The sequence below is a fragment of the Podarcis cretensis genome, assembly GCF_951804945.1.
Source record: "Podarcis cretensis genome assembly, chromosome: 16".
NCBI classification, from domain to species: Eukaryota; Metazoa; Chordata; class Lepidosauria; order Squamata; family Lacertidae; genus Podarcis; species Podarcis cretensis.
The window spans coordinates 8,613,644-8,639,400 of record NC_137186.1 but is presented as its reverse complement, the minus strand read 5'-3'; the positions used below and the strand labels follow the sequence as shown (position 1 = coordinate 8,639,400).

Here is a 25,757-nt window from a genome sequence, read left to right as displayed (position 1 = left end):
GTGACTCGGAAACTACAACTAATCCAGAATGCGGCAGCTAGACTGGTGACTGGGGGCGGCCGCCGAGACCATATAACACCGGTCTTGAAAGACCTACATTGGCTCCCAGTACGTTTCCGAGCACAATTCAAAGTGTTTGTGCTGACCTTTAAAGCCCTAAACGGCCTCGGTCCAGTATACCTGAAGGAGCGTCTCCACCCCCATCATTCTGCCCGGACACTGAGGTCTAGCGCCGAGGGCCTTCTGGCAGTTCCCTCATTGCGAGAAGTAAAGCTACAGGGAACCAGGCAGAGGGCCTTCTCGGTAGTGGTGCCCACCGTGTGGAACACACTCCCTTCAGATGTGAAGGAAATAAGCAGCTATCCTATCTTTAAAAGACATCTGAAGGCAGCCCTGTTCAGGGAAGTTTTTAGCGTGTGATATTTTATTGTGTTTTTGCTTTCTATGGAAGCCGCCCAGAGTGGCTGGGGAGGCCCAGCCAGATGGGCGGGGTATAAATAATAAATTATTATTATTATTATTATTATTATAACTGTCCGATTAGTTTTTGTTGTTGTTGTTGTTTTTTGGTGGTTTTTGTGTGTGAGATAACCGCATTCAGGAATCTCGCCACCTGCAGAGTTACAGAAGGATCTGTATCCTGCAAAAGCAGTGCGGCATGTGACTCAACAGGCCTGCCAACCAAGTGCAGTAAAGCAGGACCCAGGAATTTAGTCCTAGCTATGCTATGTAACGGACGCAGGTGGCGCTGTGGGTTAAAGCCTCAGCGCCTAGGGCTTGCCGATCGAAAGGTTGGCGGTTCGAATCCCTGCGGCGGGGTGCGCTCCCGCTGCTCGGTCCCAGCGCCTGCCAACCTAGCAGTTTGAAAGCACCTCCGGGTGCAAGTAGATAAATAGGGACCGCTTACTAGCGGGAAGGTAAACGGCATTTCCGTGTGCGGCTCTGGCTCTGGCTCTGGCCAGAGCAGCGATGTCACGCTGGCCACGTGACCCGGAAGTGTCTGCGGACAGCGCTGGCCCCTGGCCTCTTGAGTGAGATGGGCGCACAACCCCAGAGTCTGTCAAGACTGGCCCGTACGGGCAGGGGTACCTTTACCTTTACCTTTATGCTATGTAAGGGACAGTTGAACATTATATGTGGAAGAGATGCATGTGTGTTAACTTGGGTGGGCCTACTCTGAGCAGGGCTAAGAATGGATACAAATAACACAGAAAGATGCCTTGCATTAGGAAGAACGGCAAAGAAAAAATATGTGTGTCCATCAGGAGAAACGCACGCTAAAATACTGAGAATTTTTTTGTGTGAGGGATTAGAAAAGAAGTTTGCAAGCTGATGTGGAAATGTGGAGAACTGGACTGAACTCTGGGGAAACAAGAAGCCAAAATGAACAAACAGCATTAATTAAATAAAGGTCCAAGTTGCCAGTCTAATGGGTGAATCAAGGAAAAACGAGGAACCGAGGGAAACCATAACTGGCAGATTAGTAAGAGCTGCCTCTTTCGGATGCTAAGCTCGGATTGCTTTCTGTGCCTCTGGAAATGATGGGCTCAGAAGTTCAGGGGGACGAGGCACCCACCTCATTTTCCCTCCATTCTCTCTCACCAGTCTCAGTGGCCAAGCTCTACAAGGAGCCGGTCATCCTCTCCGGTCCGCAGAACCTGACCATCACGGTGCACCAGACGGCCATCTTGGAATGCATCGCTACTGGCAACCCTCGGCCGATCGTGTCTTGGAGTCGCTTGGGTGAGTGGGGAAATTGAGAGAGAGTAATCATATTTGTGTAACCAGACCTCATGCCATTATGGAGGGAGAGAGAAGCTTTTCTGTGGAGGTCCGTGTTTGCGTGACACTGGCACACTCGCCGTCCCTATAAATCTTAATGTCTCGCCTTCTCTCTCTCTCCTCACAGACGGACGTTCCATCGGCGTCGAAGGGATCCAGGTCCTGGGAACTGGGAACCTCATGATCTCAGACGTGTCCGTGAAGCACGCTGGAGTTTACGTCTGCGCCGCCAACCGGCCTGGCACCAGGGTTCGCCGTACGGCACAGGGCATCCTCATGGTTCAAGGTGAGTGTGGGCCTCAGCGGACCAGGGTGGCGGTGTCTGGCTAGAGTACTTGGCCTGCGTTGCATTCCTTGTCCTTTCTGCCATCGGTGGGGAGAGTGTCGGGCGGTGTGCGGCGTTCTGCATGGAGCAGAAATTAAAGGGAAGCATGCGATTCTGAGCATGTGCAAAGCGTATGCCCTTTTCTCAGCACACCTAGTTTGTCCAGAACCAGTGCAGTGTACTGATTAAAGTGCCAGGCTAGAACCTAGGTTAAAATCCCCATTGAGGATTATAGTGATACCTCAGGTTAAGAACTTAATTCGTTCTGGAGGTCCATTCTTAACCTGAAACTGTTCTTAACCTGAGGTACCACTTTAGCTAATGGGGCCTCACACTGTTGCCACATGATTTCTGTTCTCATCCTGAAGCAAAGTTCTTAACCCGAGGTAATATTTATGGGTTAGTGGAGTCTGTAACCTGAAGCGTCTGTAACCTGAAGCGTATGTAACCCGAGGTACCACTGTATTATTATTATTATTATTATTATTATTATTATTATTAAAAAACCAGTAACACGCCCACCTCAAAGTGATGTGGAGATATGGAGATATTGCAACTGTTTGGGAAAAAATGATAAAATGAGATAAAGTGAAATTGGCAGCTTTTTTTATATAAAAAATCCCCAGGTTTCTAGTCCCTATGGTAGAATTGAAAGCATGTGGGTTATGCCTGGTGGAGGAATCCAGAAAACCAGCAGACATCTGATTAGACACTAAGTGGACTAGAATGGCTATGCAGGATCCAAACCTTCCTTATCATGCTTATTTTAATAGCCGACGTAGGTGGGAAACAGAACTTCCATGTTCAGGTATAGCCTGCCTCTGAACGCCAGATCATGGGGAGAGCTGTTACCATTGTGCTTGTGGACTATCGGGCTGGACGCTGACGGAATCAGGATACTGGGGATAGCGGGATTGTTTCAGTTTAACCCCTCAAGGCTCTTCGCCTATGTGAGCGTCGGGGCAAGAGGTTTCCCCCTCCCCTTGGGATTTTGCAACAGACAAGCCTTCACCCCCCCACCCTAACACTGATTAATCTTCCCCCCAGTAATCACCACCATCAATGTCAACACAAGCCATCAAGAGGGGTGAAGCAGTTTCGTTGGAGCCTCATAAATGTTTTACTGGGGTTCTGAATCTGTCGGCCGGTGACCTGACCCGCCACCATGTTTTTGCCTATGAAAAATCCCTGATTACGCTGGTAAAAACATCTCTGAGTCCGTAAGGCCTCCTAAGTCTGGCTACAAACCCCAGTGACCTTTGCCTCCCGGACACAAAGTCCTGGACGCCTCACCATGAACGGCTCTTCTCCTCAATTTTCTGCTCGACAGAAATTGCAATGTCCCCTTGTCTTGGCTCTCTCTCTCTCTTCAAGGTGTTTTGTCCCCGATATCAGTTTCATTTCAGAACATCTCGCTGCCCCCTCTCCTTGCCTCTCTCCCTCGCCCCGCCGCTTTCTCATCTCAAGGGTTGATGAGAGGCAGGATCGAACCAGCCCCCAGAGCGGCCATCGATTCTGGGCCGTGGCTCAGATAAAGAGATGTGGGGTCGATTCCATGACCCATGCGCTGAGGACAAAAGGGCCTGGGGGTGATTGATGGGAGCAAAAAAACCCAAAACAGCCACCCCACAACCCTGTCAGGAGAACAGCGTCGGCCAAATGGACCCCTTGCGGTGGCGGTGAATTCAGAATTGGCAGGGCTCCGTTTTCATACAAAGGTGTGTGTGTGTATGTGTGTGTGTGTGTGTGTGTGTGTGTGTGTGTGAAGAAAGCAGCGGTCTGTGTTGGGGAGTCAAGGGGTACAGGCGTCAAGCCTTCCTCTACCCCCTCCAGCACATGAGCTATGGCTATTCGAGGGTCCGCAGGAGAGGTCAAGGGTGTGACGAGAAGGTGGGTGAAGATGGAGTCTCCGAGGTCTGGCCAGCACGTCCCAGCTGGGAATGGCACACTTGACTTTGCGGGGTGAAAGGGCAGAGGTCATGACCCCCCTCGTCCACACACACACACACACACACACACACACACACTGCTGCCAGATCCCCTTCGATTTCTTCTCTCTAGGATGACACATGAATATGGACTTGGAGGCGAAAATGGAAAAATAGGAGGATCAGTCCATTGTTAAGAGGCAAAGAGGTGTTTAGCGTGGGGGTCAGCCCCCTAAGCGAACAGAAGTGTTCAGGTGCAGAATGGGCTGGCTTAGAGGTCCGCTGCTTAGATTAAAAAGGAGGTGGAGAGTGTTAGGCTGTTGGGACAGTGGGTCCCTCTCCCAGTGTGGCGCAGTGGTTAGAGCATCAGCTTAGGACCTGGGCGAGATCAGGGTTCGAATCCCCCCTATGCCATGCAGCTGCCCTTGAGCTCTCTGAAGGAAAAGGTGGCATTAAAACCGATATACTGCGGAGATGAAAGGAACATTGGGAAGGTGACTTAGAGTATGTCAGGCTATTTCTTCACCTCCAGAATACCACAACACATAGTCATTGCTGCTTCCACTTTTTATATTGTAATAATCAAACTATTAACATGTAACATCATTAATTACCTAAATTATAGCAATAGAAACAGCCATGGCAAATGACTAGGTCAACACACACCACAATCGCCTCATTACGTAAATCATGTTCAGAATACCACAAAACATAATAATAGTGATATGATATGTTATTGCCACCAGGAACTGTGCTTTGCAATTTTTTGATATGACAGTTACAGTTTTATTGTATATAATGTTATGTTACTTTACAGCCAGTTAAGTGTGTGTTGTGGTATTCTGAACATGATTTATGTAATGAGGTGATTGTGGGGTTGATCTATTTATTCACCTAGGCAAGTATAGCTTACTCTGGCTGGCAGCATCCATCTAGGCGCTCAGGTTATAAAGGTTCTTCCCCATTGCCTGCCTGCTTCTAACCACGGATGCCAGAGATTGAATCTTCTGCATTCATAGCAGGTGTTCTGTGGCATTCGGAGCAGAGAAAGCCAGTCAGGCTCTTGACCCAGCTAGCTTACCATTGTCCTCACTGACCGGCAGCCCAAGGTTTCAGGGAAGGGACGGCTCTCAAGCCTTCCTGGAGAGGCTGGGGGACTGAACCTTCTGCAGGCAAAGCAGATTCTCTCCCACCCAGCTGCAACTCTTCCCTTAAAAAGAATGCAAGGTTCTAGTCCTCAAACTTTTGAACAAAGGCCAGTGGCTCTCCAGGTTTTCAGGTGTGGGACAACTCCTAGCCTTACTTGGAGACCCTGGGACCTTCTGTCTGCAAGGCAGGTGCTGTATTCCTGAGCAATGGCTAGGGGGCTATCCAGAAGGCCGGGGGGTATCTCTATGTCCCTTCAGATTCTTTTAAACTCCCTGCTTCCTGACCTCCAGTTATCTCCCAGCTCCGCCAAGAGCAAGGGTCCGAGCGAGCATATGTTTCAGGGTGGTTGCTGGGCGTGTGAGAGGGTGCGCAGATTCCTCTGGCGCGTTCTATGGGGCTCAGGGAAAGGGCAGAGTTCGCTCTCCTGCCCCCCTCCATTGCCATGCCGGCCCCGTCTGGACGACAAAGCCATTTTCCAGTGAGGGGCCGTCTCTCCTCTCCTTTGTTTGGGGGGCGAGGCGGGGAGGGGGCCGCTGTTCACTTCCCAGCCCTTTGGCGAGCTAATGAGATGCGGCCCGTCTCGCAAGCTTAAAGCTTCTTTTCTGGAGGGTGTCAGGCCTTTCAATGTGACATCTGCCTCCGAGGCCGCTCCCACGCTGTGGCCAGGGGTGGGGGGATGTTGAGAGGGGCTCCTCTCGGCTGTGGCGCAGCTGGGGGACCAGGACCGATCCATGGGGCTGTGGCGCCTGAGCCTGATTCATTCTGCAGCCAGCCTGCACCGCAAAGAGGGATTTAGATGTCTTTCGAAAATGGCTCCAAAAAGTCCAGTTCAAAACTTAAAGGAGGCCACATGCCTTTGAGCCGTATCATATTGCCTTAAAATTTTTGGCTTTCCCTCTGAGAATAATGGGAACTGGAGTTTGCTACTGAGCTACAATTCCCAGTGTGGTTTAGCACCCCAGGGAACTCTGGGTATTGGAGGGGAAGAGGGGGTCTCTTAACAACACTCATCACCCTTAGCAAACTGCACTTAAAACATCAACATACACAGAGCCTCCCAGTGTCCCTATTTTCCAGTGACATCCCTGATTTAGAGAAGCCGTCCCAGTTTCTGATTTGATCCTGGAATGTCCTAAAATGATGGAGGGTATGGAGTTATCAGACCCCTCGAACCATCTGAAGACAATCCTGTATACAGTGTTACCTCGGGTTAAGTACTTAATTCATTCTGGAGGTCCGTTCTTAATCTAAAACTGTTCTTAACCTGAGGTACCACTTTAGCTAATGGGGCTTTCTGCTGCCGCTGCGCCGCCAGCCCACGATTTCTGTTCTCATGCTGAAGCAAAGTTCTTAACCTGAGGTACTATTTCTGGGTTAGCGGAGTCTGTAACCTGAAGCGTCTGTAACCTGAAGCATCTGTAACCTGAGGTACCACTGTAAAGGTAAAGGATCCCTGACAGTTATGTCCAGTCGCGAACGACTCTGGGATTGCGGTGCTCATCTCGCTTTACTGGCCGAGGGAGCCGACGTTTGTCCGCAGACAGTTTTTCTGGGTCATGTGGTCAGCATGACTAAGCCACTTCTGGTGAAACCAGAGCAGCGTACGGAAACGCCGTTTACCTTCCTGCCGGAGTGGTACCTATTTATCTACTTGCACTTTGATGTGCTGTATAGGGAAGCTTTAAAAATGTTTAATGTTTTATTATGTTTTTATATGTGTTGGAAGCCACCCAGAGTGGCTGGGGCAACCCAGTAAGATGTGTGGGGTATATTGTAAAATTATCATTATGGAAGGGGACGCCCCTATTTTCATCGGAGAAAGGTTGAAGGATATGCATACACCTTCAAGCAGTCTTGGCTTCTCCCAAAGCATCCTGGGAACAGTAGTTTGTTAAGGGTGCTGAGAGTTGTGGGGACACCCCTGTTTGCCTCACAGAGCTACAATTCCTGGAGTGGTCAAACGGTCAATCCCTTTTCCAAGGGAATTCTGGGAACTGGACCTCTGCGAGTGGGACTTCCTAACTACTCTCATCATCCCTAACCAACTACAGTTCCCAGGTTTCTTTGGGGGAAGCCGTGACTGTTTGAAGTGGTATAACAATGCTTTGAATGTGGGTCGTAGCCAACTAAATGTAGCGTAGTGGTTAGAGTGTCATAAGGACAACAGAGAATAAAAGGAGGTTCCGGAAGATTACCGCCCACATTAAACGACTGTGTGGATGAGCCCAGAGAGAGAAATTGGCTGCTTTCGGAGCAAACGGAAGCACCAATTCAGGACGGGGGGGGGAGGGGGGAGAGATGATTTAGGACGAGTTGCATTCGCTTAACACAATGATTTTTTTTAGTTTCTTAGTGAAGGAGAACCAGGAAAGCATTTTGGTGGATCCAGAGAAGGGGGGAGGAGGGTCAGAAACTAAGAACGATGTGGGAAATCTAATAAGTGAGGGGGTTATTTTATTTTATTTTCTGCCCATTGCAGAGAGCTGTTTTGCTCGTGTGTGTGTGTGTGTGTGTGTGTGTGTAACTCCCTCTTCTTTGAAAACTTTTTTTTTTTTTTTTAAGTGAACAGTACAAAATTTCCAGGGCCTCATCTCTGTGCAGTTTGTGTGCATTCTGCATAATGCAGGATTTGCAAAGAGAGGGAGAGGGAGAGTTCGTGCGTCTGACAGGGTTGAGTGGATTTGTAATTGTGTCTAGCGGTAACTCTGCCCCACCCCACCCCCCACCCCCTGGGGCGGGGGGGGGGGAGGGAGGTGACCCCGGCAACCAGATCCTGAGGGAGAGAGAGGCTGCGAAATGGGCAATGGACATTATTTTTGGCACATCTGAGTCCTCGGAGCCGGAAGAGAAGGGAGCAGGGCAAGGGCAGATTCGGAAAGGGTCACGAGAAACTGTGGCGTTGGTCCACAGAGCGCCATGCGAGTGTGGATGCACTGAGGGGAGAGACATGGGGTGCGCACACGCAATTCCATGCGTGTTTATGCAAGCACATGACTCCAACCCCCCCTTCTATTTTTTTTGCATTTATGTCCCACACATTTTTCTCTAAGGAGCTCATGCAAAGCAGATGTTTGATCTGCTGAGCTATAGCCCCCTTCAGAATAGGAGCTTATACCAAGTCACAACTAGCTCAGGGCCCCACTCTTTTGGGGGCCCCCCAAAAAAAATTAAAGGAAAAAACACACCTGGATGTACATTTCCAAAATATAAGATAAAAAACAAATAAAATAAAACCTACATACAGCAGCAGTGATTTGTGATGTGTAGGCACCCATGATGTAAGTCATGGGTAGGCAAACTAAGGCCCAGGGGCTGGACCCGGCCCAATCGCCTTCTCAATCCGGCCCGCAGATGGTCCAGGAATCAGCGTGTTTTTACATGAGTAGAATGTGTTCTTTTATTTAAAATGCATCTCCGGGTTATTTGTGGGGCATAGGAATTTGTTCATCCCCCCCCCCAAAAAAATATAGTGCGGCCCCCCACAAGCACTGAGTGACAGTGGACTGGCCCCCTGCTGAAAAAGTTTGCTGACCCCTGATGTAAGTCATGGGTCTCGCCTGCTAGCCTGCTCCCTAAAATATCACTGGTTTGCTCATTTTTATATATATAGGGTGCCTACATTCTGCATGGACTGGTTGCATGGGAACATGCACAAACGGCTTAAGATACCTATTAGGTCCATAAATTACCATATAACATATATTCAGCACAAAAAACAGCGACAATTTGTTGTTGACGAAGGACAGCTGGACATATAAAGGGCCCCATTACCTTCAGTAGCTTAGGGCCTCATTAGACTTAAATCTAGCCCTGTCAAGGACCCTTCTGCACACAAAGCAAAATCTCTGAGCTTGGGCGCTTCGACCCTGGCCACCCTCCTCTGAACATTTATGGGTGGATAGACAGATCCAGTAAATTAGATAAGGCAGATCAAGCAGGGCAGAGAGGTCTTGCTGAAGTGTTCATTTAGTTTAGAGAAGGATGATACTCTTCTCATGTTCTTATGCCCTTAGGTTTGCTTTTTTCAAACCAGCCATTGCCAGTAATGTTCACGACCCTAAGATGTTGGCTTGGTACCATGACTAAACTTCCCTTCCTCCTCTCCTCTCCCCCTCAGCCCCGCCGGAGTTTGTGCAATGGCCCCAATCTGTCTCCAAGCCCCCCGGCAGCAGCGCTATTTTCACCTGCGTGGCCCAAGGCGTGCCGGAACCCCACCTGATCTGGCTGAAGAATGGCAAGGTCCTGGCGCCCGGCGAGAACATCAAGCTGACGCACAACAACAGGTGAGACCGGGAACGTCCTCAGGGAACACACTTAGAAAGGATTAAGCCAGGGCTGGGTAGTGGTGGCAGCTGGTGCCCTTTGGGGTCTGGTGGGATGGAAGGCAGGGAGCCCAGCAGTAGGGGGCGCCAGAGCCAACCAGAGGAGAGTCAACTAATTCTAGTTTTATCCCCATCCTACTTCCTGTTGAAGGAGCCCTATGTAGAGAGAGGGATGTGTGTCTGTGTCTGTGTGTATTCAGGAAACACAGGAAGAGTGTAACTTTCCAAAGGCTGGAGGGAGAGAGAGACAGACAGACAGAGAACATTTCTCAGCCATTAAGAACTCTTTATCTCCCTTTTCTCCATCAGTTTGTTAAACAACGCAGATGGCAAATTTCATCCAAATATGATTTCATCTGCTGCTGTTTTTGATTATATGAGTTTCTGATCCACTCCGTGTGTCTTATCTTGGAATACTGCCATGTTGCCTCTGTTGTACAGGCTTCTTTTAATATTTTTTCTTTCTGTCTTTCATCTCCTTACCTTATACCTGACCATGCTCTACTTTCCCCCCTGTTGAATTGTAGGAATACTCTGTTAGTCATGTTGTATACTTAGTAAAACAATAAAACATTTTTTAAAAAAAATCCTGGAAGCATAGGACGGTCGCAGCATGCCATTATTATTATCAATTTTCAATTTTATCCATTTCAATAATTTTATAATCATTTTAACATTTTGAAACCTGACTTCCTTCCCCCCTCTTTCTGTGGTTCCTTAAATTTATTTTTTTTTATATTTTCTGCATATTCAAATTACTCATTTATTCATTTAGGGACATTTACCTCCCTTTCCTCTGTCACTGACTGTCAGGCTACAAAAACTAATAATTCAAAATTCTGTGCCATGTTCACAACAGTCAAGGCAGATGAGTTCCTTAACAGTGGTTAAAGCCTGCACCTGCCGAACCAGGTGTTTTCAAAATGAAAACCAGCAGAGTTGTGCCTTTTTCTAAACAAAAGAGAAGACTTTCCACCTCTTCTGCCACAGCAGCTTCTGTCTTTGTCTTGCTAATGCCTCTTTCCCCTCAAAAAAACCTTTCCATAGCACCTTGATGATCCAGCGGATTACCTCAGCGGACGAAGCCATCTACCAGTGCATTGCAGAAAACAGCGCAGGGACCAACCAGGCCAGCGCCCGGCTAGCTGTGGCCCTGTCCAAGGAGCTCCCCAGCTCCCCAGAAGGGGTCCAGGCCACTGCCCTCTCCACCACCTCCATCCAGGTGTCTTGGCTGGAGCCCCCCATGGAAGTGACAGAGGCCATAATCGGTTATGTGCTGCACATTCGCAAGGCGGGAGGTGAGTGGTGAGCCTCACCCTAAATTCCCACCCAAGGTTCACTTTCCTGGTGCAGGTTTGGTAGACTACGTACACCAGGGATGGTGCTACAGTAAAATATTTTGTTTTCTTCCAAATGTGGAAGGCATATTGTAACGGTGCCAGATCAGAGCAGGTGGTTGGGTAGCTATGGTGTCAGGTGATCCCACAAGTAAGTTGTGTGAGGGGGGTCTTTGCTCTGATCCAGTAGGAATGCTCTTACGCGAATAGCCCCAATGGTTAAGAACGGAACCTCCGTTGCTGGGGATAAGGGGAAGGTTGTTGATGTTGCGCCCTTCCTGTGGGCTTCCTGAAGGCACCTGATTGGACGCTTTGGGAGAACAGGATGCTGGGCGAGGTGGGCCTTTGGTCTGAGCCGGGAGGTTCCATCCTGATCCCATCTGAAAAACGGAGCATCACCGATTGACCTCTCTTCCTCCTCGCACCTCCTGCAGAGTCCGACAGCCGGGAGCTCCAGGAGGCCGTCAGCAAGACCACCTTCCAGCACGTCTTCACAAACCTGGAGCCCTCGACAACGTACTCTATCTACCTGAAGGCTTACTCACCCCTGGGCGCCAGCCAGGATTCCCAGCCCATCCTGGCCACCACTCTGGGCAGCAGTGAGTAGACCCGTTGGAGCAGTCGTCCTCCTCCTCCATCTCAGTGCCATTCCTTGTAGATGAGGAAAATGGGGGTGAGACCAGCATTTGTTGGCCGTGCCTGTCGTTGGCTCCGGCTGTACCTGCCCTTGGTACCTCCACTTCCTCCCCATCCTTTAAAGCCCTATACCGCCTAGGACCCTCGTACCTATGGGACCGCCTCTCCTGGTATGTCCCATGGAGGACCTTACGGTCTTCAGATAAAAACATCTTGGAGATCCCAGGCCACAGGGAGGTTAAGCTGGCCTCGACCAGAGCCAGGGCTTTTTCGGCTGTGGCCCCGATCTGGTGGAGCGCTCTATCACAAGAGACTAGGGCCCTGCGGGACTTGACATCTTTCCGCAGGGCCTGCAAGACAGAGCTGTTCCACCAGGCCTTTGGGCAAGGCACAGTCTGACCCCATCCTCCTGTCATCCTCACAGAACCCAATGGCCCAATGGTTGCCATTAATCTGTTTTGAACTGATTTTATAATGAAATGTAATGATTTTAGAATGTTGTATCATTTTACTCTTAGCCGCTCTGAGCCCGGCTTCGGCTGGGGAGGGCGGGATATAATTTTATTATTATTATTATTATTTATTATTATTTATTATTATTATTATTATTATTATTATTATTATTATTATTATCCATTCTTGGTTTGGCAAATTCAGAAGTGCAATAACCTTATAGCTACACAGAGGTCACGATTAGGGATGCATTGCAATGACTGTTGTAAATCTCTGTGTGTGGCCTTTCAGCTAGATGCGCTCTTTTCTATGCAAACAACATGGTGTGCTCCAGTATATATTTTTTAGTACATTGAATTGTAGAGTTGGAAGAGACCCCGAGAATCATCTATTCCAAACCCCTGCAATGCAGGAATATGCGGCTGTCCCATAAGGGAACCAAACCTGCAGCCTCGGTGTTATCAGCAGCATGTTCTAACCCAGGGGTAGTCAACCTTTTTATACCTACCGCCCACTAATGCATCTTTCTTGATGGTAAAATTTCCTTACCACCCACCAGTGCTTGATGGAAGGAAGATTCAGCTTGTGCCGTAGAACCCTCTCCCGCCCACCTAGAGTCCTGAAACGCCCACTAGTGGGCAGTAGGGACCAGGTTGACAACCCCTGTTCTAACCAACTGAGCTATCTGGAACGACTCAAGTTGTGTTTCATTTGACGTTCCATTGTACGTAACTGAAATGCACGCCGTTCCCTTGGAACCAAAGCACTTTGTGTCTTTAATGCTCCTAAACGCTTAGCTTGGGAGCATATGGGACAACAACTCCTCACCGTTTCCCCTCGCACCTTCTCCAGAGTGGCCCTAGGAGCCCATCCTCAGTGGCCAAGTCACCTTCCTTCACTGATTGACTCCCGTTGGCACAAAGGCTCCCTTTTCATGCTGATTGGGCAGGTATAGGACACCGGAGACAGGCACGATGTTGCAGAAATAGTCACAGGTGTTTGACACACACACACACACACACACACACACACACACACACACACCTCAACCTTTGATCCCTACTGCACTGGGCACCAGCCACAAATGGTAATAGTGTCAGGCACTGGGCAGAGAAGAAGAGTTTGGATTTGATATCCTGCTTTATCACTACCCGAAGGAGTCTCAAAGCGTCTAACATTCTCCTTTCCCTTCCTCCCCCACAACAAACACTCTGTGAGGTGAGTGGGGCTGAGAGACTTCAGAGAAGTGTGACTGGCCCAAAGTCACCCAGCAGCTGTATGTGGAGGAGCGGGGAATCAAACCCAGTTCACCAGATTACGAGTCCACCGCTCTTAACCACTACACCACACTGGCTCCAGAGGAGGAATGGCAGAGACCCCCTCCCCATCCTGACCCCTCCAGTGGAAGACAGTACAGATTTACAAGAGGGGTCTGATGGAGGTCGCAGCTCAGAGGCAGATGAGGGGGAAACCTGGGAAATCACGAGAGAGCCAGAACAACACATTGTCATTAGAAAGCATCCCAGACCCTCCATCTCCCAGAACCTGGCGATCCTTAAAGGTAGGAGAGCATACGAATCAATATGGCTGATTCAAAAACACCTACCCACTCCACTCACACACAAAAACAAAGTTCACCACAGCCAATCACAAACAAGCAACCACACCCTAGGCCCGCGGTTCTCAACCTGTGGGTCCCCAGATGTTGTTGGACTACAACGCCCATCATCCCTGACCACTGGTCATGCTGGCTAGGAATGATGGGAGTTGTAGTCCAACAACATCTGGGGACCCACAGGTTGAGAAACACTGCCCTAGGCCAACCCCAACCTCTCTCACCACCAAAGGAACGCAAGTTAATAGCAAACAGAACCTGCACAAGCGGCGCTGGCGCGAAAACCCACACATACATTAAGCAAACTAGAAACATCGCCACCCGACCCCACCCTGACTCACCACGACCCCCTCCACCTCTTCCTCCCGTTTTCTTCCTAATGTAACCCTAATGTCTCAACAAATGAAACTGACCTATAGAAAACGTAACTTGAAAAACGAGACATTGTACATACTTTTGTAAACCAAGAAGTCAATAATAATAATAATAATAATAATAATAATAATAATAATGAGAGCAAAGAGCTCAAAGATAGAGGGCATGTAGCGGCACCCGTAGAGGAGGTTATGATGATGACGAATGAGGAAGTGGGACAGACAGGGGTAGAGATCTATTCGGGACAACACCATTATCCAAGAGGCTGGGTTCCAAAGCCTCTCTCTGTAAAGACTGAAATAAAAAAGGACTGTAAGAAACTTTCCCTTGTCTTTATAATTCCTGGGCAACCAGCCGGGAGCCGCTGACAGCTTCCTGACAATAGCATGGGACTGAGAGAGACCCCCAGGTACGGGAGATGTTGTGTCCCTGCTTCTCTCCATCTGGGTGGGAAGGACAGTCACTCACCTTTCCCCCCGTCTCCTCAGTCCCCGCAGCACTGGGATTTTTCACCAAGATCCTCAACAACAGTGCCGTCCACGTCTTTTGGGAGCTGCCTGCCAAGCCGGGCCGAATCGAAGGCTTCAAGCTCTACCTCCGAAAGCTACCCAGCGCCCACTACGAGGGCCCAGAGCTCTTATCCGGCATGGCCAACTCTTTCACGTTCAGCAACTTGGGTGAGTCTCCTCCTGGGCCTCCTGCGAGGGGGACCATAGCTTCAGCTCCCTGGTGTCTCCAGGATCCAGTGGTTGTGGGAAGATGCCCTGCAGAGCTGCTTCTGGTCAGAGTAGACAACGCAGAACTACTGTATTTTTCGCTCTATAGGGCGCACTTTTTCCCCTCCAAAAATTAAGGGGAAATGGAGTGAATGCAGGCTCCTTGGCTTCAGCGAAAGCAACGCGAAACCTCCAAAGCGCAGAAGGAGAGCTTCCCCCGCGCTACGGAGGCTTCGTGTTGCTTTTGCTGAAGCCGCCTGAAGCCCCCGGAGCGCAGCGGGAAATCCCGCCACCCCTCAGCTTCCCCCGCTAGCTAGCCCTCAGATTCTCTATCAATGCTGCCCCCTAGTGTCGGCTTCCGTAAACCTGACCTCCACTCCACTCACCTTTCCAAACTCTCTCCCACAGAACCATCTGCCATGTACGAGATCAAACTCCAGGCCTTCAACGGGAATGGCGATGGGAACAGCAGTGTGCGGTTTGTCTCCCTCAAGGAGAACTCTGAGAGGCTGGGTAAGGAGCGGAAACACACACACACACTTCTGGCAATGTGGATAAATTCAATTCTGTTCGCATTTGAAGGCAAATGTACCTAATTTGCATTTACCGAAACAATTCGCAAATTGGAATGGGGCCATCCTTCAAAATTCATACTTCCCTACAAAAACACATATACTAGTGAAAATAACAGAAAAAGTGCATTCCGTAAGGAAAAACTGTTTTGCATAAATGTCGATAATTAGGCAAAATTACAAAGGTGTGTCTATTGGGAGAGATTCACACTAAAATGAATTTTCATTAATGAATTTTCATGAGGATTCTTCTAAACACACACTTATACACACTAGAGTGGCCAAAATTGTGGAAACCTTTGGGATTTCCTGAGTCTGATGTCTCATAACATCAGTCTTTTGTCAGTTTTATGCAAATCTGCCTCTTCTGTTTAGCTGTAACTTTAGATAGAACAATTCAACCCAGTTTATTGTGTTTTATCTTCTGCATTACATTATCTTTCTATTGATACATGGTATTTATGCTATTGTTTTATGGTGTCATTCTAAAAAAGACTGGTGTTCTGAACCACCAAACCTTAGAATTTCAACATTTCCTAAAGGTTTCCACAATTTTGGTCTGTGATAAATTCATGTGAACAGAACTGAATCTTTGGAAAAACAAGAAATGAAGAGAAACGGAAATGGGTAGCTTTAGGCTTGCAATGTTCCCCAAAACTTCTTGATTGCCTAGAGGGCAAGGCTAGGTGGGCTTTTGGAGCGTTCCAGTTGCTGATCTCTACCCTCTCGCCTCTCCACATCTGGGACCTCCATCCTCTAACGACTGTGCTTTGTCCCACAGATGCCAACTCAGTGTGCCAGTGTGGGCAGGATGGGGAGAGTTCCCTCGCTGGCATCGTGGTTGGCGTCCACATTGGCATGGCGTGCATTATATTCTGTGTCCTCTTCCTTATGTTCGGCTACCGCAAGAGGTGAGGATGTGAAGGCTGCTCTGAACGAATCACTTGGACCTCTCAGCATTCCCTAATCTCCCTAGACACCCAAATATAGCAGCAGGGTTTTTTTTTTGGGGGGGGGACCTTATCCACCCAAAGGGCCCCATTCCCACATGCACAATCTTCCAAGGGGTACACCACAGGAAAAGTGCCATGTAACCTGCTGAACTTTCAATCCTAACCCACAGCTGCCCATATTCTTTCACCCAGGACCCTCTGCAAAACTCACAGTACAGTCGTACCTTGGAAGTCAGATGGAATCTGTTCCAGAAGTCCGTTCGACTTCCAAAACTTTCAGAAACCAAATTGCGGCTTCTGATTGGCTGCAGGAAGCTGCTGCAGCCAATCGGAAGCCTCGTCGGGCATTCGGGTTCCAAAATTAGTTCTCAAACCGGAACAGTCACTTCTGGGACTTGCGGCGTTCGAGAGCCAAAACGTTCAAGAACTAAGGTATTAGAAAACCAAGGTACGGCCGCAGTTCCTTCCTAGAGGAACATCATATGCCCTAGCCCTTCTCTTTTTATGTCCCAGTGGATCTTCCTGAAATTCCTTCCACCACCTCCCTCTAGGCCCTAACTATGTACATAAATAGATTGCAGCCATGATGGGTAGAGTCAGTGTTGGGATAGGACCTGGGAGCCCAAGGTGCACAAATCAGCCATGAAGCTTGCTAGATGACTTAGGCTGGTCCCTGCCTCTCCTCCTAACCAACTTCAACAAGGTTGTTGTAAGGATAAAATGGGGGGGGGGGGAGAAGCATGTCCTTAGAGGAAAGACAGGATATAAACACAAAAGTAATAGTTTCCTGAAATGTTTATTCCAAGTGTCCCCTCCCAGTCTCCTTAACTATAACTACCATGTATTTGTGACTCATATGATTGCTTCTAACTTTTGTGACCCTGATGTTACATATGTTTCTTGTAATATTTTTTTTTTAAACTTTAAGAGATGATGTTATGCTATTATACCATGATATCCTAGTTTAAAATGTATTACAGTCAAACCTCAGTTCCTGAACAGCTCCGTTATGGAATGTTTTGGCTCCCGAATGACGACAAGTAAATGCTCCGGTTTTGAAACGTTTTTTTGGAAGCCGAATGTCCGACACGGCTTCTGCTGAGTGCAGGAAGCTCTTGCAACCAATCAGAAGCTGTGCCTCAGTTGTCAAACATTTCAGAAGCTGAACAGGCTTCCGGAACTGATTCTGTTTGACTGCCGAGGTTTGACTGTACAGTGGTACCTCTGGTTGAGAACGGGATCCGTTCCGGAGGCCCGTTTGCAACGTGAAAAGCCCGCAACCTGAAGCGCCGTATCTGTGCAGGTGCGCGGCGTGATATGGTGCTTGTGTGCATGTGTGAAACGTGATTTAGCACTACTGCGCATACACGAGCGGCAAAACCCGGAAGTAACCCTTTCTGGTACTTCCGGGTCGCAACCTGAAAAAACGTAGCATCAAGCAAACATAACATGAGGTATGACAGTACTAGGGGCTGTTGCCCCCTGCTCACGGAATAATATTATATAGAAAGATAAAATATACAGGTTTAATTTAAAAATAGACTAAAAACAAAATATCATCATCATCACCACCCTGGGCAGATTTCCTAAGTACCATTTAAGAAATGTTTCAGGAAAGAACCCCTTCTCTCTACGTCTTCCCTCTACAGCCTGTTCTGTAAGAAAGGGACCCAAGAAAGCTGGACCATCCCACAGGGAACAGAACCGGTGCAGACCACCACGCGGGAGCCTCCCCGGAACCAGCGGAAGCTGGAGGTTGGGGCAAAACCCTCAGAGATGGTGGAACTGGTTACCCAGGTGAGGAGGGATGTGTGTGTGTGTATATGCCTGCTTTTAGCTTAGCAGCTGTCCCAGGAAGAACCAAGGTGCCCCAGGAGGAAGGGCCACAGCAGCAGCCCTGCTGATTACATGGGTGAAGATGTAAATCACTGTGATATCGCTTCAGTCAGGGTCTCCTTCAGTGAAACCCAGGAGCTGTTAATGGTGCTGAGAGTTGCTATTCCCCTCCTGGAACGACAATTCCCAGAGTGTTTTAGCAATCGATCCCTCTTCCTGGGAAACTCCGGGAGCTGAAGGCAGAGGGCCTTCTCGGTGGTGGCGCCCGCCCTGCGGAACACCCTCCCATCAGATGTCAAGGAAATAAATAACTACCTGACTTTTAGAAGACGTCTGGAGGCAACCCTGTTTAGGGAAGTTTTTAATGTTTGATGTTTTACTGTGTTTTTAATATTCTGTTGGGAGTCGCCCAGAGTGGCTGAGGAAACCCAGCCAGATGGGCGGGGTATGAATAACAACAACAACAATAACAATAATTGCTCTGGGAGGGGAATAGCAGCTGTCAGACCATGAACCAACAACAGCTCCCAGAATTCTTCAGAATTTCCCCGAAAGTGTTTTTTTTAATGCATAGTGTGAATAAGGCCTCAATTCCATCATATTTTCTCTCTGGAGCTTATATTCGGAGGGTCAAACGGGGGCCGGGGAGATGGCCAGCAGGGTCTGATATATCTGCAGGGCACCCTGGGAGTGAGGAACAAAGCTTGCGGGCCAAAAGGCGGCGTCCGAAAGGGCAATGCGGTTAACCTGCCTTCCTTTCTCCTCACAGAACCCCCCATCCTCCGATGGACTGACCGCCCATGACACTCCCCACTTTGAAGTGACCGTCGAGCGCTGCCCTCCTTCACAGCCCAGTGGTTAAGCCAATGCCTGGTGGGAACGGAGTAGGGGGAGGCCCCTCGACGGAGCCCGGTGGCAGCTCTGTTGAGGCAGGGCCTTCCCCTGCCCCCAATTTCCCACCACCCATCCAGGATTCCAACCGCAAACCTCCAAAGAATCTACCTCACCTCCGCTGGACGGCCAGCTCCATAGCGTCCAGTCCAGCCGCCACCTGAGCCCTACTCCCACCCCAGTTCTCCCGAATGATCTATTTTTGATACAAATACCAAAACTACCTCAACCTGCCAGCCACCCTCTGGCTGCTTAAATCCCACTTCACCCCTCTTGCCAAAAGGGAGAAGGGGTAGTGGCAGAGAGGTGGGGTGACAGGGAGCAGCTTTCCACAGCAACCGGAAGATTCCGGAACTTGAGGCAGCCATCTTGAGAAGCCAGAAAGCGGGGGGAAAGAGACAACTTCTCCCCGTTCTCATTCTTGGCTGCCTCAAGAATGGATGTGGATGCTGATCTCCCCCTGCCCAAATTGTGCCGAAGCTAAACCCCCAACGAATTACCGGGGCTTTGGGGAGGTTGAGGCTCCAAAATTACTCCCTAATGAGTCATGTGGTCCATTTGGGGTGGGATGAGGACCGTCCCTTTCTGACACCTCCCACCCACGGTGCCTGGGCGCTCGGCACCAGCATACCAAATATCGCCAAACCAAAAGTGGGAGCAGCAGCAGCGGACCCCCCCTCTCCCAAATACCCACCTCCGTCCTCTGTCATGAGGGGGGCAATGGCGTGGGCAGGGGGGAAACGCTTCACCCAAAGCCTCACGTTCCTTTCCCCTTTTCCATAGCTCCTCTTGCTGCTTCCTACAGAGTGTCTTTTTTTTGATATATATATATTATATATATGACGTCTCTATCCAAATATTTTTTAAGATGATACACAAAAGTTTGCTGAACTGCTTTCCAAAGATGTAGAGCTTTAACCGCGTGTGAGGACAGAGCCTTAGCATTTGACGTTTCTCAGAAGTGGGAGGACGGCGGCCTACAAGGCGTAGGGGGCCGCTGTTAGCCCTCTGGAAACAGCCACGGCAGCTGGGACCTCCCGCCCGACTGCCGTGGGGTTCTTCAGTTGTAAGGGGGAACGTATTTATTGACAGAACCAAAATGTCCCACCCAGATTCTGGCTGTGGGCGGACTCCCTCAGTCCCCTGAGGGAGGCCATCCAAGATTTGGTTGGAGGCTCAGTGACTTAGCTCTCCAAATTACTCCCAAACCAGAATTACCTCCAGAACCTCCCTTAGAGCTAAAGAGCCTCGACCGTGAGGCCGACATAGTGTGCCCACATCAGGGGACCAGACACTATGGTTACACCAGCGCCTGCCTCCTTTTCTTCTTTTCCTTCCTTTCCTGGCCTCTTTCTCTTTTCTTGGACACCAAAGCCGGCATATCAAGATGTGGTGAAAGCTTAGCTCCATCCTCCTCAGGCGGCTTTAAAAAAAATATGGACGGGGTTTTAACTCGAACCGGAAGCTCGGCCATGAAGTTCACAGCCACAAAAGTCCAGCACATCTCCCCTCTTCTCCTTTTTATTGTTTGGAGTGGACTAAGCTCAGCATTCCTCTGGGTGCCAAAAAGAAAAGAATTGCTACTCTGAATAAGTACACAAACGCTACTCCTGCTCAGAGCATACCGGTTGAAGTTAACGGGCATAACCGGTTAAGAGCCATTAATTATAATGGGTTTACGCTGAGTAGGGCAGTCTCAGCCTAAACGTTAAACATTTAGGGGTAGAAACCTGGAAACAGCATGTACAGAACTCGATTGCCAATGAGTTGGTGGCTTGATTGATAACACTGATCTATCGACCGATTGGTATCAGGGTCTCTGAAAGCCAGCACACTCAACATTGTGTCTCAGACCTTGGTGGCCTCCACTCGTAAACCACTGAAGCTTCCATCTCGCCTTAGGGCCACCCCAAGGACCCTGACCATTAGGTCCAGTCGTGACCGACTCTGGGGTTGCGGCGCTCATCTCACTTTATTGGCCGAGGGAGCCGGCGTACGGCTTCCGGGTCATATGGCCAGCATGACTAAGCCGCTTCTGGCAAACCAGAGCAGCGCACGGAAACGCCGTTTTCCTTCCCACCGGAGTGGTACCTATTTATCTACTTGCACTTTGACGTGCTTTTGAACTGCTAGGCTGGTGAGAGCAGGGACTGAGCAACGGGAGCTCACCCTGTCGTGGGGATTCGAACCGCCGACCTTCTGATCAGCAAGTCCTAGGCTTTGTGGTTTAACCCACAGCGCCACCTGGGGCCACCCCAAAGCACTCTCCAAATTCTGCCGGTTCCAACTTTAGCCTTGGCTTCAACTGCTGTCTTTGCTCCAGCAGGGTGATATTCTTGATGCCCAAAGAGGACAACCACCCCACCTCTTCTCCAAGAAGCTCAAGGTGGCAAACATGGTTCTCCTCCCCTACCCATTTTATCCTCACAACAAACCTGTGAGGTAGGTTAGGCTGAGAGAGATTGGCTGGCCCAACGTCACACCCACTGAAGATTCATGGCTGAGCAGGAATCCTGGTTTCGTGGGTCCTAGACCAAACACCTTAGCCACTCGGACTGTAGAGGTGGACGTACGTGGTCTAGATGATCCCAGCAAAAGCCCCCTAAGCTTTGTCCGTGTGAACATGGCCTCACAGTGCCCAGGCTGGTGTCCTTTCCATCTGTCCTTTCCTTCTCTTCCTGATTTTGATTGTCAGCTCTTTCAAAACAAAGAAAAGCACAGTCGGCCAGCGTTAGACTGTATGTGAGAGAGAGCGCATGTCCGAGTGACCTCAAAATTTGCCTCATGCAGGTGTGATTCTCTCTGTGCGCTTGCGGAAAAACGAAACCCTGTCGACCCAAAGTTTTGTGTATGAGAGGAAAAGAAAAAAAGTACTGTTAGGTAGACGTTTCCTAAAGCTTTGCTGACCCCCTCTTCCCCATTTTTCACCCTAGTTCCTTCTCTAGGAATCATAACCAAAATATCCCCCTTACTTTTCCCTCTTCCCTTTTCCCCTACCAAAAAAAAAATATGAAAAAAAATTAATAATACTCAACCTTTTTCTTTCGGATTATTTTTAGTGCTTTAGGCAAAAATGATCTCTTTTCCTAGTTGATGAGAGTTGAGATTTCCCCACCTCCCTTTGATAGACGAGTGTCTCCCAGATAGCGGAGACACACACAGTGGTTCTATGGAATCGCCAGAGGCCGACAGGAAACGGGGAGCTTTCCAACGGCACCCCACTTCCTGTCAAAATTAACTGCCCATTCAAAACGGGCCCAACCCAGAGTCTGTTGTTCCTCCTTTATTTCTTTTGGTTTTTACATACCCACCGTTACCCACCTTGATTCAAGCATAACCAAAGGTGCTTTTCAAAACCGTTGCAGCTGATCTTCAAAGATGCCCATGGGTGGCCTAATTTCTGGTCACATGGGTACACGTTTACTATATAGCTTTAAGAAACCACTTGAGCGACTCCACTCGTGTCTCTGTGGCTGGCGGGGGGCTGAATCTGCCCCCCTTTTGTTTTCTCTTCATTTCACATTATCCCAACCTTAAGCTCACTTTTGTGTCGGTTTGTGCAATTCTTTTTTTAAAAAAGAAGCCTGCATTAAGATCCATAGATATTCTACCATCAGGCAAAAACCGCGTAGAAGAAAATGCAGCTAACAGGCTTCTTATTTGGAAGCGACTTTCCCAAATATAACAATGAACTCTGGGATTTTGCTTTTGCAAACACACACATCCTTGTTTGCAGAATTTGGAAAGGGAGTTGCATTTCAGTTTGTGTTCTGATTCAGGAATCGCGAATCGGGTCAGTCCGTGTTAAAATGCCAACTGAACTCATTTCTCAGAGCCAGTGTGGTGTAGTGGTTAAGAGCGGTAGTCTCGTAATCTGGGGAACCGGGTTCGTGTCTCCGCTCCTCCACATGCAGCTGCTGGGTGACCTTGGGCCAGTCACACTTCTTTGAAGTCTCTCAGCCCCACTCACCTCACAGAGTGTTTGTTGTGGGGGAGGAAGGGAAAGGAGAATGTTAGCCGCTTTGAGACTCCTGAAGGGGAGTGAAAGGCGGGATATCAAATCCAAATCCAAACTCTCTCTGAGCCCGTTTCCTCACATGCAGCTCATCTTAATGGCCACCAGCTTGCTCTTGAGATCTATTAATGTCAGCCGAGGTCTTGTAAGAAGCTACAAGGCCACCCGAGTGCCAGCCAATCCCACTTCTGAGAAATCTCCACCTGTCCCAGAAGCCACGCCCCCTTTCAGGGTTGGCGCCCACCACCCTTGTTTGCAGGAAGCCACATTCATTAAAGTATCTTCTTACAAGGACTGAGTCATCCTCACCAAAGATCCCCACTTTTTAATTGAGATGTCAAAAGTCGCTGCCCAACTGAAGTGTTTGCTCGTTTCAGGAAACATTGAACAGAAGTCTTCTTCCACCACCTGCCTGACATCCCAAGGTAGAATATTCGGTCCCTAAGCTTTGCATACCTCTACAATCTTTCTACTGCTACCCTTGACAGTTCCTTCATCTGCGGATCCGCTCTTACAACAGTCTTACAGCTTCTTATCCATTCATTGCCAGTAGTGGCACTGAATGACAGATCTCAGTCCTATTTCGACTTATCTCCTTAAGAACCTTTTCGGAAAATATTTAACTTCCCCTGGGTGGGGAATCTGCATCCCTCTGGACATTGCTGGACTACAACTCCCATCAGTCCTAGGGCTAGGGCTGATGGGAGTTGGGAGTCCAATGACATATGGAGGATCCCCTCTCGCCCACCCAAGTTTCCCCAGGCTTAAGCATGCATAAATGTTCCTTAGTGGATCTTCTGTTTGCAGCCTGATCCTGCAGATGTTTTCACTCTCGGATGCAAGTCCCACATTTCAATGCAATTCTCAAATACATGTGCAGAGCAAGGTTTCCCAAACTTGGGTCTCCAGCTGGTTTTTTTTGGACTACAACTCCCATTATCCCTGACCACTGGTCCTGCTAGTTAGGGGTGATGGGAGTTGAAGTCCAAGAACAGCTGGGGACCGAAGTTTGGGAAACCCTGGTGTAGAGGATGAAAATCACAGCATTCCCCTTTGCCATCATCTTCCTTTTCCCCCATTGCCCAGTTACTGCTTGGTTTCTGAGTTTCTCAGTGTATTCATATATATGATTCAGTAATCATAAACCTAGTGGCGGTTTCCCCCTTCAAAAATTGCTTTAATTAAGAGCTGTGAAGCTGTGATGAATTCATCACTACTCCGGCGTATTTGTTCATACATGAGGCTCCTCCTACCACAAAGATCACAATGTTCCCCATGGTTGTAAAGTTAACACACCAAACTACTGCTTCTTACAGGAGGTAACACAAGAAACACTTTAGTTAAGCACAAAACATGTCCCATATTGAGAAACCCACATATCCAGCCCCACCCAATCCCTGCTCACTTTACACTACGGACAAGCCACTTTTCAAACTGTTTTAACTTTCAAAACAAGCCATCTCTTGTAGAATTGTTCAAGCATCACCTTTTTGCACCTGTTAAAATATGGAAATGTTTGCTCCATTGGCTCACCACACATTTTTAAAACTACACCCTCCCCGCCCCCAACTTGCAGCATAATTGAGGCCAAACATAAATGTGAAAAGATAACTTAAGCTTTCACACAACAGGTCGATCGCGATCTACTGGTAGATCATGGGCTGTCCTTGGTTGATCCTGGTCGATCTCGTGATCTCCAGCGATTGCCCCCCAAAATGCTCAACAACTCTGGTCAATCCAATGGGTAGATCACTGCCAGTTTATTTATAGTGGGAGTAGATCGCAGTCTCTTAGAAGTTGGACACCCCTGTTACAGACCACAAAATCCATGATGCTGGGTTCGACACAGCTTTAAAGACTACAAAACCCATGGCACAGCTCTGATGCAGGAACATAGAAAACTGCCTTATACCAAGTCACACCAGTGATCCATCTAGCTCACCATGATCTATTGTTGGCTGGCAGCAGCCCTCCAGCATTTCAAAGCGAGTCTTTCACAGCCCTACCTGGAGAAGTTGGGGATTGAATTTGGAACCTCCTGTGTGCCAAGCAGATACTCTATCACTGAGCTGTGCCCCCAAATCAATCAATAAACAAACAAACCTGCAACACCCAAAACTACTGCTGAAGTGAGAACCACCATAGACTTAAATAACTGGGAAAGCAGTGGAAAACGGAGGCAAGTAAGGTTAGCAGACATCTCCGTTTTCCGGGGACAGTCCCCGGATTTTACAAATCAGTCTCCTATCATGTCCACTATCATTCCGACTGAAGTTAAAAAGTGTCCCCGGATTAATTGAAAAAAGTCTGGTAACCTTAGAGGCAAGGCCACATAGGGAACCAAGGAAATCCCATTTCTGGCAACAGATTTGCCAGGGAAATCTTGAACTTTGGCAGAGCTCGACCAACAGAATTAGTAGGAATATTTCTCCAGCGGCTTTTGCGCATTCGGCATAGATGCACAATGGAGGAGACTGAGGTTAGTCAAGGGTAATCTAAGCAGCACAAACCGAAACGCAGGAGAAAAGAAATATTTAACTTCATGCATGACAGACTACTACTGATATTTCCAATATACAGTGAAATATTCACTGAAGTAAGTTTGAGAAGTCAACAGCAGCTTCTCCTATTGCTTTAAGCCAGCTTTCCACAACCTGACACTCTCTGGGTGTTGTTGGACTCAAACTCCCATCACCTGCAGCTATTATGGCCAACTGTCAGGGATGATGGGTTTTGTAGTCCAGGAACATCTGGAGGGTACGAGGTTGGGAAAGACCATTTTAAATGTTTCCAGGTGTGAGGTCAACTACCTCTGAATGTGAACCAACAGGGCAATGTGCCAGAGCTTCATC

The 25,757-nt window shown here is 48.7% G+C and overlaps 1 protein-coding gene across 1 annotated transcript in view; it reads left to right on the top strand.

Annotated features, from left to right (window-relative positions):
• The window catches only part of LOC307205538 (immunoglobulin superfamily DCC subclass member 3-like), a 34,876-nt gene extending 14,374 nt beyond the window's left edge, over positions 1 to 20,502 (top strand). The window contains exons 5-14 of the mRNA XM_079958024.1: positions 1,606 to 1,743; positions 1,910 to 2,068; positions 9,302 to 9,467; positions 10,554 to 10,804; positions 11,278 to 11,442; positions 14,411 to 14,599; positions 15,047 to 15,151; positions 15,992 to 16,121; positions 17,813 to 17,960; positions 18,769 to 20,502. Of these exons, the coding sequence (XP_079814150.1) occupies positions 1,606 to 1,743; positions 1,910 to 2,068; positions 9,302 to 9,467; positions 10,554 to 10,804; positions 11,278 to 11,442; positions 14,411 to 14,599; positions 15,047 to 15,151; positions 15,992 to 16,121; positions 17,813 to 17,960; positions 18,769 to 18,861 (1,544 nt within the window). The 3' untranslated portion in view covers positions 18,862 to 20,502. The remainder of the gene's footprint in view (positions 1 to 1,605; positions 1,744 to 1,909; positions 2,069 to 9,301; positions 9,468 to 10,553; positions 10,805 to 11,277; positions 11,443 to 14,410; positions 14,600 to 15,046; positions 15,152 to 15,991; positions 16,122 to 17,812; positions 17,961 to 18,768) is intronic.
• Positions 20,503 to 25,757: the final 5,255 nt, after the last annotated feature.